At 41.4% G+C, this 12,649-nt stretch overlaps 1 protein-coding gene across 2 annotated transcripts in view; it reads right to left on the bottom strand.

The window, feature by feature from the left end:
• Positions 1-12,649, bottom strand: part of CNTNAP5 (contactin associated protein family member 5) — an 876,608-nt gene that overhangs the window by 308,811 nt on the left and 555,148 nt on the right. For both annotated transcript variants that reach the window (XM_032637306.1, XM_032637307.1), the window contains exon 11: positions 8,686-8,792. In XM_032637306.1, coding sequence (XP_032493197.1) covers positions 8,686-8,792 — 107 coding nt within the window. The remainder of the gene's footprint in view (positions 1-8,685; positions 8,793-12,649) is intronic.

The following is a 12,649-nucleotide window of genomic DNA, read 5'->3' as shown; positions in this document are numbered from 1 at the left end:
GAATCATTTTGCTGTAACCTGAAACTAACACATTATAAGTCAATTATACTTCAATAACAAATTAATTAATTAAAAAATAAATGTTTGAAAACCGTTGTCTTTCTTTCACTTATTGTGTTTTCCCCAACTTCTTATGTAAACATCCAGCCATTCACCTATGACCAAGCACAATGATGAAGTCACCTGGAGCACATTGCTTGGACATTTCTGTTTATAATCTATTCTCAGAACACTACTCTTCTGCCTTTTACATTACCATTTTTATTTCGCTCTTCCTTTTTCTTTCCTCACACTTCCTTCTTAGTTGTGTCTCAAGCGTATCTCTTCTTGAGCCCCTTAAAATATTTTACTTGGCAGTTTCCACCCTTGGCCCACCATATCTGATTGACTTCAACTATTCAAAAGGCTTCAGCAACTATACACCCAGTGATTATGCTCTTTCCCCCGGGACCTGACTCTGGGATGTCCAGGTACTTCTGCATAGGTAACATATCTCCAGGCAAATATCATGCCCCAAACTGAACTGAAGATTTCATCTGCTAAGTCTTTACCTCGGTCTGCATGTCTTCCATCTGTTCAAATGGTAGCTGACATGGATCAGGGGCTTTGCATTTGCCAGGCACAAGACTAAATACTTTATGGGAATTTTTTTATTTAATCCTCATGATATTTCCATTATGTGGCTGCTATTACTAGCCACGTATCACAAACGAGGACATTAAAGCACACAGCACTCACATAACTCACCCTCAGTTATACATCTTGTAAGTTGTAGAGCCTGGATTTAACTGTCAGGCCCAGAGCAACCTGGGGACTTAGTCACTACATCCTTCTTTCATGAAGTCTTCCAAGCTACAAAGCTACAAGCCATCCTTCTCTCTGCTGTATTCGATTTGTCTCCAAGTCTGTTTGATCCAATGTTAGATATGCCTTTCAAGTCAGGTCCCTTCTTTCTAGCTTGCTCTCTCATTATTTGCTGCTCACATAATTGCAAATAGCATCGTATCTCTCCCTTGCGCCCAACACATACCCAACTTGGACCCTTGCACCCAACATGAAGTTGTCTTCCAACTTCGGTGCATGTTCTACGATACGATCACAGTTAAGAGTTCCAAAAGGAACTTACAAAATAAAAAAAACAAAATGAAATATATATTAGCAAGTCAATTCTCAGCATTAGAACAAAACCAAGAAACTGTGGCTGACTCCTAGGTGCTCAACAGAGAAACAAGCTCCTTCTCAATGTATCACCCATCTTCACTTCTGTCTGCAAATCCTGACTCTCCTTACCTCCATTTCACCTTGGATTCCAGCTGTGCTAAGCAGCTCATAGCACTCCCTGCTGCACGACACTTCATGTGTCTCTGTCTTTTGTTCTTTCTCATCCTTCAAGCCTCTGCTCAAATGTCAATTATTGTGAAAACTTTCTCACCTCCCCCAGAAAGGGACAGTGCCCTTATCGCAGTAACTCCACATTACTGTGTGCTCCTATCTGATTTATCCATCCGTGTGTACAGCCAACAGCAGATACCTATGATGTGTCAGGGATTAGACAAAAGGTTGGGGACACAGAGAAGATTCAGACACCATCCTGTCCTTACAGATTCCCCATTTAATGGCACAATGAGTTATCTTTTTCTGCGTAACTGTCTGTCTCACCAATTACATGATATGCCCTGGATGTCACCAGTTCTTTAGATATGGTTAGTACAAATGTAAGCAAGACGCAGTTCCTCCCCTAAAGGAGTTTAGAGTCTCAGTGGGGGAGTTAACATGAATAAAGGTAATGATGACACCAAAGGCTAGTGTCATAAAATGAAGCAGGGTGTGGATTCAACAATTCATTCCTACTGTATAGCACAGGGATCTCTTCTCAATATTCTGTAGCAACCTAACTGGGAAAAGAATTTGAAAAAGAACAGATACATCTACATGTATAACTGAATCGCTTTGTTGTACACCCGAAACTAACACAGCATTGTTAATCAACTGTACTCCAATATAAAATAAAAAGATAAAAAAATGCATTACTGTTTTTGTTTTTCTTCTACTTTAGGTAGCTAGTTACAGCTTAGAACAGCTGCTGATGGCATTCAGGGTTAACCCTGGAGATGAATTTTCTTTAGATCTTGATAGGAAACCCACAGAATAATATTAGGATATGAGTTGAACTGAGCAAAGAGATATGAGTCCTGCTTTTAAATAAACCTCTTATTACCAGAATCCCCTACCGTCTCTAACCTTTCATTTCAACCATGAAATATCATGCAGTGAGAGGACCATTTACCTACTGCTAAAATAGCTAAAGTGTTATCCCTCTATGATGACTACCTTAGAGGTTGATCGTCAGACAACTTGATATGCTCCCAATCAATACCTGGCTATTCATCGCCCAATGGGGGAGGCACTATGTCAAGCTTGGGAGAGGAGGAAAGCAGACATCTTCTTGCCAAGCTGAAAAGTAAGCTGAAAGGCATTGTTAGGATGTTGGAGAGACTACATGGTAAAAAGGGATTTGCAAAGGCTGAGAAACAATTCAGACACCCCGGAAAAGGGTCCATGTGAATGTGATCAGATATAGATACTGAGGAGATCAAGGATAGTCCCACTCATGAGGAGACATGTGGAAAATGAGGAGTAAGTACTTGGGTCCTTACCGAGTCCGCGCAAGGTGACAGTCAGTCAGTTGCCTGGTTACTGACATCAGATGTGCTTTCAAAAGGTACATACTTGTTGAATGATTAAATACAGTTCTGTAGAGATAATCTTATTCCTACTGCATAATTCACCTATAAAACCTTATTCTTCATCTGGAATTCATCATGAGGGTCCATAATAATTTCCATATCAATATGCAAATGTGTTATGGGACTTCCCTGGTGGCACGGTGGTTAAGAATCCACCTGCCAATGCAGGGGACATGGGTTCGAGCCCTGGTCTGGGAAGATCCCACATGCCGCGGAGCAACTAAACCCGTGTGCCACAACTACTGAAGCCCACACGCCTAGAGCCCATGCTCCACAACAAGAGAAGCCACAGGAATAAGAAGCCCGCACACCGCAAGGAAGAGTAGCCCCCGCTCACCGCAACTAGAGAAAGCCCGCACGCAGCAACGAAGACCCAACGCAGCCAAAAATTAGTTAACTAATTAATTTTAAAAGTATGCAAATGTTTTAGTAAAAACATGTAAAATAGTTTTATAACATATAGTAAATAATTCTGGCTTAGAAGGTGAAACAAGATATCTCAAAAAATAGCGATCAGAGTATAAACTGTAGCAAGACTTTAGGAAAGCTAGTTGAAATATGAATCAAGATCCTTAAAATGATTCATAATCTTTGAATCAAATATGCCATTCCTATGCCCAGTTCAAGAAAACAATGGAACATGGGGTTAAAATTTATTTAAGCACAAAGATGTCCACTGTGGTATTGGTTAGAATAATAAATATTTGGAAACAACACAGGGTTCCTCATCCCCCACCCAAAAAAAGATTAAAATGGTTGAATAAAAACAAGAAGCCATTAAATAGACTATTTATTATGCAGTCATTAAAGTCATATTTATAGATACTGCAATAACGGGTGAAAAGCTTTGGTAATAAAGGGAAGTGAGCTCAGATTTCCCCTAGGGGAAAGTGCTTTATGGGAATACCACTTGGGCTTCAGGAATGAATGAAAAGAGCTATTTTCCCTTTCTTGAGTCAGGCAAACATCTGCATTGTCCCAAATCACAGCATATATATTCTACCATCACACCTTGGCTCTCGGCAACCTCTGTTTTCAATAGGCTTCCCTCGTCTTTTTATCCATTTTAATTTGAGCTGTCTTTCAAGTGCTGACTCAACCTACTTCCTTCCAGGATGATTTCATGATTATTCTAGAACACAAAAACGTTCTCACCTCTCAGTCTTCTAGAACTGCATTTTCTATCTGGTATCACAATATCCTACTGGGTCTCAAGCAGTATGAAAGACGTCATGAATGTCCCATCACTAAGTTCATATACACAGGTTTGCAAAATGTCTTCGTTATTTGAGAAAGGAAATAAGATATGGGGCTTATCTTGCATCACAGCCAGATTCCCTCTATTTAAATCCCAGCTCCTTCATTTGCTTCATATGTTACCTTGAGGAGGATACGTAATCTTCTGGGCTTCAGTGTGCTCATCTATAAAATGGGGAGAATAATAATACCCACCTCACTTTATCATTATGTTGTAGACTAATCTATGATTAAGCTCCCATAACAAAACCTCTTCCTTTTAATCTTAACTTGGATTCATAATATACCATGGCCAAGATATACCTTGAGTACTCAGTAGTTTGGCTTCAATTACACAACCTTCTAAACTTGCACATTTTAGAAAACCAATAACCAGCTCTAGTGATCAGAAGGCTCTGATCACTGGGTGGGTTGCCAGGACTTAATCTGGGCTGAAAACATTATTTTACCTTCAGCTTTCCCTCTGGCAAATAGGATACAACTTAGGGGAGAAAGTTGCTGAGCGAAGCAACTTACAAACATAATGTTTAATGTCAGTTCATGGGATAAGTGATGGTCTCATATTTCCTTCTTCTGTGGGGAAGCTGCCACAGATTGGAGAGGAATTGCCCACATAATCATCATATCTTGTTAAGCAGGAGGCTTTGAATCAAGCGTGTTTGAAAAGTAACATAACTTGTGTACCTAAGTAACATAACTTGTGTACCCAAGTTCTTTATATGTCATCAGGTAAGGAGGAAAGAAAATTGAAATGCAATGATGACATATCTACTTTATTATTATTTTTTGTGTGTGTGTGGTACGCGGGCCTCTCACTGTTGTGGCCTCTCCCGTTGCGGAGCACAGGCTCCGAACGCGCAGGCTCAGCGGCCATGGCTCACGGGCCCAGCCGCTCCGCGGCACGTGGGGTCCTCCCGGACCGGGACACAAACCCGCGTCCCCCGCATCGGCAGGCAGACTCTCAACCACTGCGCCGCCAGGGAAGCCCCGACATACCTACTTTTAACAGCAACCTACCATGTTTAAGGACTTTGGGAATTCCCATTGTACCATTCCTTAGAGTTCGTCATATACTCCTCCTCAGCCAGACCCCTCTCTTATCCACAAAGCGAGAGAGAAAGAAGCGAATCATATCTGTCCTTAGCCCTATTGGTTCACATTTACTAGGATGCACCGAGAATGAAAAAAACCAAACTAATCCTAAAGAGCACGAAAAGACAAAAGACTAGTAGTCAAGAAATTACGAGTTTTAAGTATCCTTATAAATGTCTTACAAATCTAAAGCTCTTGCATCGACTCTTCTGATTGTGCATGACTGTTTCAAGGAATTACAGCCCAACACACCAAGGGCATTGCCATTTCCACACTAGCATGTTTGCGAACTTGCTTGTTTTGCTTTTACCTGAGGGGATCCTCTGTTCTGTTTTCTGTATTTTAGCAGCTCTCATTTCTGATGCCCTACATTCGGGACACAGATTTTCTGAAGGCAGGAAAGCACGACTTGATTTACTCAATTTACACGTATGACGCAAAACAGTGCCCCTCACCCAATTGGGGGGAGGAAGAGGGATTAGTTAAAGGGAGACAAATTTTTGAATTGCATAGGCATCCAAACCTCACAGCCACCCAAGCACCTCTGAGCTGTCCTGGCTGGGTGCCCAGAGGGGTTTAATAGTGTTTCAGCCCATGGTATAAACCCTGAGTAATGTCACAGACAGGGGGATAAAAAGAGAATGAGATTTTTAAGGCTTGGTATGTTAAGTTTCCTGCTCATCAACTTTGACAGTGTTCCTTTAAAAATCAGCACCTCACATCCATCGACTTTTAAGTTCATGCCTTTTTTATAGAGTTGGAAATCTATTTTTAGCATGATGGATGGATAAATTTAAAGGAGGAGAGCATCCATAGAGAGGAACTTCTCAAAATATTATTAAATTACTTTAGGAGAAAGTGAACAGAATAAGATTTACAAATCATAGGAATGTTATCATATGATTTGGCCAGTATTTGGATAGTTTTGACTTAAATCTTCAAGTTTCTCTCATCTCACTATTAAATTGATGGCCACTCTTGTTGCCTCTGAGCTTCTTACAAGAGCATTGTCCATACAATCTGGACAGCCCTGTATGTGTCCTACAATGTATCTGTCCAAGTATATGTTGTTCTTGGCTGTTTAGGGATAATAGTTCTGGAACAGGACTCAACATTTATAGATTGGGGGGCTTCCCTGGTGGTGCAGTGGTTAAGAACCTGCCTGCCAATTCAGGGGACATGGGTTTGGGCCCTGGTCCGGGAAGATTCCGCATGCCGCAGAGCAACTAAGCCTGTGTGCCACAACTACTGAGCCCGCATGCCACAACTACTGAAGCCCACGTGCCTAGAGCCTGTGCTCCACAACAGGAGAAGCCACTGCAGTGAGAAGCCCGTGCAATGCAATGAAGAGTAGCCCCAGCTTGCTGCAACGAGAGAAAGCCCACATGCAGCAACGAAGACCCAACACAGTCAAAAATTAATTAATTAATAAAAAAATTATAGATTGGTATTAATTGAGAATCTTAAATAAAAACTTGTAATTTTAACCCTAAAATGGTCCACAAGATTTTGTTAGTTTTCCTTTACAGGATCTGTGAGAAAACAAGCTCCAGCGTGTTAAAATTTTGTCCTTGTTCAAGTATAAGAGTTTGCTAAAAATTAAATCTAATCTCTCTCAGTCTGTTGTTCACTGTTCCAAATCTCTAAATAGAAAATTTTAAGTAAGTTATATCATTATAAAGCCAGGCAGTGTTTTTCACTTCTACAGGCAGCTAACAGTAATAATGTCATCTCATGATGGCCAATGGGCTATTTCTTCTCTGATTTGCTTGGCCTCCTCTGTGGTCACCATTGGTGAATGTTACATTACAAGGCATAGAAGAGGCCACAGAATGGCTGAGAGGTCTGCAGGGATGAGAGCATCAGCGCTGTTCATCCTGGATCAGAGTCTGATTCTAGCCCAGCTGGCATCTACCGTTCCTTTTCTGCATTCTGAGTGCCATGCCAGGAACAGCAGGGACTTAAGGAAAACAGGTGAGATCTGGCCCTGAGTGATAGTCTCCTTGAAGTCCTCAGAATAGGTCCAGCCTTGGCTTGGCTGTTACATTATTCTAGAAGCCCCTTCTCCCACTCCTCTACCTTCTAAGTCAATTTTGAAGTTCACATTTTCTGTGAAATCTCCTACCACTATAGCCAGCACCTTCCAATTACATCTTTGTCAGTTAAACTTACAGTTCATTTCACACAGTTTGACATACAATTCTCCAAACAGCAAACCTTCTCTATTTTGTCATGTGTTTTTTTTTGTTTGGTGACCCTGACACGACTATCGAATTATGGAAATCGTGGCACTGCTGCTCTTCCTTTACTTTTTCCTCCTCTCCCCTTATTCTCTGTGTGCTCCAGGTTCCTCACTTCCTGCTTCCTTTCTTACCATTTACTGTCAGAACTCTCCCACCATGTGAAACTACTTACAGTTTCAGTTTCCTGTTTTCTTTTCCTTGTCTGCCACATTCCTATCATGAGATCAGCTCAAACCTTCTATCTGAAGCCTCCCCAACATGGACACACAGACATTGTCAGTACTTATCACCAATATGCTGGTTCTGTTGTCTCAGATACCATGGTAAGATGACACTTCCTACCCCCTTGAAGTTAGGTGCTCATGGGACTCTATTTGGCCAATGATTCCATGAGTGGAAGTAACATTTGACACTTCCAGGTAGAAGCATCCAAGAAGAAACTTCCAGGTAGAAGCTTTTAAAAACACATGTTTCCTTGTGCATCCCTCTCCCTGACAGGGCAACATTCCAGATGATGGAGTCTCTGTCAGCTTCCCAGAACAAGAACACCTTTGGAAGAGGGTTCCCTGCAGACCTGTGATATGCAGGTAACACAGGCATGACTCAACTGCTCATTACTTACGCCACCGAGATGCAGGTTTTTTATTGCACAGCCTAACTTAGCCCATCTAGAAAATGCAGTTGACTTCAGAGCTCTTCTTTGTGTGCCTACAGCACCTTGTCTTTCCTCTACCTCAACACTTATCCTATTTCCTGTCTGTCTTCCTGGTAGACCTTGAGCTTCATGATGATATGGCTTTGTATTTGTGCATCCTCCATGCTCACCACAGTGTTTGGCATAGAGTATGCTCTCAAGAAACACACGTTGGGGACTTCCCTGGTGGCACAGTGGTTAAGAATCTGCCTGCCAATGCAGGGGACATGGGTTCGATCCCTGGTCCAGGAACACCCCTGTGGAGCAACTAAGGCCATGTGCCACAACTACTGAGCCTGCACTCTAGAGCTGGTGAGCCGCAACTACTGAGCCCAAGAGCCACAACTATTGAGCCTGTGTTTTGCAACTACTGAAGCTTGCACGCCTAGAGCCCGTGCTCTGCAACAAGAGAAGCCACTGCAGTGAGAAGTCCCCGCACCACAACAAAGAGAAGCCCACACTTGCAGCAACTAGAGGAAGCCCATGCACAGCAGTGAAGTCTGAACGCAGCCAAAAATTAAAAAAAAAAAAAAGAAACACACTGAAGGAATGACTAAAACGTGCCCACCCCATGTTGAATATATCCTGACATTATCCCTGATATTCGTGGATTTTTGCCCATTCTACTGTGGGTAGGCATGAGTCTACTCACAGTTATGGCAGGTGGCGCCCACGTAACCTGTGTCACTGCAGTTACAGTAGAAGGTCAACCAGGACTGGAAGCAGCTTCCTCCATGTTCACAGTAGTTTGGCAAACACCTTGAGAGATGGAGCAAAATCAAACAAAATAAACCAAATCAGTTGAAATAAGGGGAAAAACAAAAACGTCTTATATCCGACTACATGAATTAATGGTAGAAATCGGTCTGCTCTACTCCCATTCCTGAGTGAGACTTGAATACGTGAACATAAGACAATGGTTTCACCACAAGAGGTGGGTCCACCTGGTACTACTGGGCAAAGAAAGGCTCAGGGCTGATTTAGGCAATTAAATAAAGCATTTCAACACTGGGGCACATGTTCATTGACTTAAAGTTAATTTGAAGTGATCAGAATTTGTAAGGTTTTTCACTTACTGTAGAACAAAATAGACAAAGATGTAATTTTGCATTTTGAAAAGGTTTTGCATTTTTAAAGGAAAGGGGAAAGGGACAAATAACAGGTCATAATCCTCCTGCTTCTCTTTTGGGTGACGGCCAGGAGTCTATTTTAAACTCCCCATGAATTTGAAAAGATGGTATCTGTTCAGTTAACATACTAGGAAATTCTATAGTTATTAACAGAGCCAATAACACCCTTAAAATGAGGCCTTTACTACTTATAATGAAAACAGTATGACTATTCTGAAAAATATTTTCACCATACACTTTAAAAACTCTCTGAAACATTCATACAAGTTAACCCAGAAATCACCCTTAGATGGCTCTATCTTTAGGATGTATTTCAAAACATAAAACTATGTGTGCTAATTATCTTTATTCACAATGATGCCGTGATGAATCCATGTAAGTTTCCAACATGAGAAGATTTCTTAGGAAAGTTGTAGTACATAATATTAATGGGCTATCATAAAGCTACTACAAATGATGTTAGCAAAAAGGAATAAAACAGACTGGGGGTCTTCCCTGGTGGCGCAGTGGTTGAGTCCACCTGCCGATGCAGAGGACACGGGTTCGTGCCCCGGTCTGGGAGGATCCCACATGCCGCCGAGTGGCTAGGCCCGTGAGCCATGGCCGCTGAGCCTGTGCGTTCGGAGCCTGTGCTCCGCAACAGGAGAGGCCACAACAGTAAGAGGCCCGCTTACCGCAAAAAAAAAAAAAAACACTGGGACTGGATTAAGTGAAAATTCAAGATATGAAGCATAACAAGGACAAACGTTAAGTGTCACTTGGGCTAAGGGGAGTGAAGGCAACATTCATTTCTTCTCGACAAAGATCACAGACTTCAGGGTTATATATATCTGAGCACAAATCCCAGATCAGCAATTTACTACATGGTGTCTTTAGGTAATTCTCTTCATCTCTTACATACATGATTTAAAATCTCTACACTCCGGGTACTGTTCTCCTAAAAAATAACCAGGCAAGTGCTCAATATGTATAACAAATAAGATTAAGAGTAAAAGCAATGCTAAACACTGAAATTTTTGAAAACAATCTTTACGGGAAGAGTAAAATCTCATGAATTTCAACAGGGACAGGGAATAAACAGCGAAATCACAGAAGTGGTATAATACAACAAAAGGGTTCATTGTGCAGCCTCCGAAAATGTGAGGCAAGGAAAAGTAAGATGATTTACCCTAAGTGTCCTACATAGGTAGGAAACCCTCCAGCAATGATTGTTTCAAAGCCCAGAAACTAATATTCCTGAACATGTCCAGACATATTATTAGAAATTTTCTGCTCAGCACAGCAAACACACTATTGTGCTGACAGGGCTTCTGTTTGGGAAAAACCTTTTGATACCATGGTGTCCAGCTAAGGCTTAAAAACACAGAAAAAAGCAGGGAGGGGGGGAAGGGACTCAGTAATTTTGCTCTGGAACATGATCACAAAATCCAACCAATCAATCAATAAACCAAAACATGAGCCCTTCCTTACTCCAAATTCTACCCTTCCTCTGGATTCCCCCACCCAGCTTGGTGGAAAAGAAACAGGCTTGTTACTCAGATAAACCACAGGTTTCTGCCCCACCCCCCACCCCCCCGACACCAGTAACCTTGTGCTGTGGGGAAGTTAGATAAACTTGAAGCATAAGTGTCCTCACGAGCAAAATCCAAGCAAGAACCTCTGCCTCTGGGTGTGCCCTGATAGAGAGCCGGTGAAGACCCACCCTCCTCCACACCTTTTCTTCTTTTGCATCCAGAACTGCTTGTTTCTGAATACTGCTTCTCCTACAGTGGACTTTTCTCAAGATCTTTCCCCTCTGAACCTCTCAAATTCTTACATGACATGTCTATGGCTGCCCCACCCCATCCCACTCCCCTCCCCCAATCACACATACACACACACACACACACACACACACACACACAGGAGTCAGATTCCATGATTGACAAACAACGGTATTACTGTTCCCCTCCCTCCACCAAGAAAAAGTTAATTGCTTTAAAGATGGAAAGCTGAGCAAAGCCAGGTCAGTAGGTAGTTATCCTATAGTTCTTTTGGTATTGGCACCAAGAAAGTTCAGATCAGCCCCTTTTTTGATGACTGAAGCTATAAGATAAAAACTCAGAAGTTGTCATTGGCCATGTTTTCAGCCATGAGAAGAAAGCTTATCTGCAGTGAAAAAGAGAGAGAGAAAAAAAATGCTGAGGTCCAGAACGCAGCAGAAAAGACAGATGGAGAGACTCCTGACAATATTTGTATGGCGGTTCTCTGCTGTTTCCAAGATTAGGTTGCATCCCTGAACTTTCTGAGGGCTGGTTGTTTTAATCTAGCTTAGATTCTGTGAGACAACCCAAGATCTTTCTGGGAAAACCCCCTATGTATCAGGCTAGCTTGAGTTGGGATTCTCTTATTTCCAACTAACAATCTTAACTTTTTGTAAATCAGCATCCTATAAATACAAACAGCAATAGAAACACATTTTTCCTTACAATTTTACACTTTAAAGTATTTTTAAAACTCAATATTGCCAAGCTAAGTGGGGCGTGTAGGGGGAGAGATCTTGTGGAAAAGTATAAGAACTAGCTGGGTACTTTGAACATACTTAAAAAGCCTCACACAGACCTTGTATTACAGTGTTACTAAACTCAATTTACCAACAAATATGTAGGCTAGAAATTCATTTGTTTATGGTCACTCAAAAAAAATGATGTATTTCTGAGAGGGAAAAAGAGTACCTGGGAAAAGAAAAACATCTAATATTCCTAGAACGAGAAAAAATTGAATGAATACTTACAGGGCTGCCTTTGAGCTTGGTTCATTTTGGTTCAATGCACACTGTGATTAGAAAAACTCATTTGTAAAGTAGACACTCAAAATAAAAGATGTATAACCCCAACCGGCTTATTTAAAAAGGGCAGTTTTAGGAGTATAATTTCCGTGTTCTTCAATCAGTTCATTTTAACTGGTGTTTTGTTTCTTTTTCTCTCTACTTGGTATACACTGAGCACTTGAGACATGAACACAGAAAGAGGCCAGCGTGGAGCTACGCAAGTGAATAGAACTCATTAAGTGTGAGGACAGTGACAATCTTAGGTGTAAGGCACTGAATTCAATTTGCTACGAGATAATCATGCTGAACAACTACCTTCTAAAATCCTAATGATATTTCATATATAGCTGAATCAGATGTGCCTTCTTGTGGTGTACGATGTTTAATAAACAGCTTTCAGCGGAAACACAACTGTTGATGTCATAGTCTTCAGAAGCCCAAAGAAGCATGATGATGTGTGCCAGCAAGGACTCGGAGAGCAGGGCACACGCATCAGAAGCTGTTTGCGTCTTTCTAAAAGTAGGATGTGCATAATTTGAAGGGAGATGAACGAAAGAGTGGAAGAAAAGGCAGAAAAGAATTAGGAATGGAAGGAGAAAAGAAAAAAATATAACAGGGACACAAGTGTTATACGAGTTTTACATGAGAAAGTATAATTTTCCCCGAAATCAAAACTT

Source organism: Phocoena sinus, chromosome 7, assembly GCF_008692025.1.
Source record: "Phocoena sinus isolate mPhoSin1 chromosome 7, mPhoSin1.pri, whole genome shotgun sequence".
NCBI classification, from domain to species: domain Eukaryota; kingdom Metazoa; phylum Chordata; class Mammalia; order Artiodactyla; family Phocoenidae; genus Phocoena; species Phocoena sinus.
Note: the sequence above shows the minus strand (reverse complement) of the source record. Positions and strands in the feature narration are given on the sequence as shown.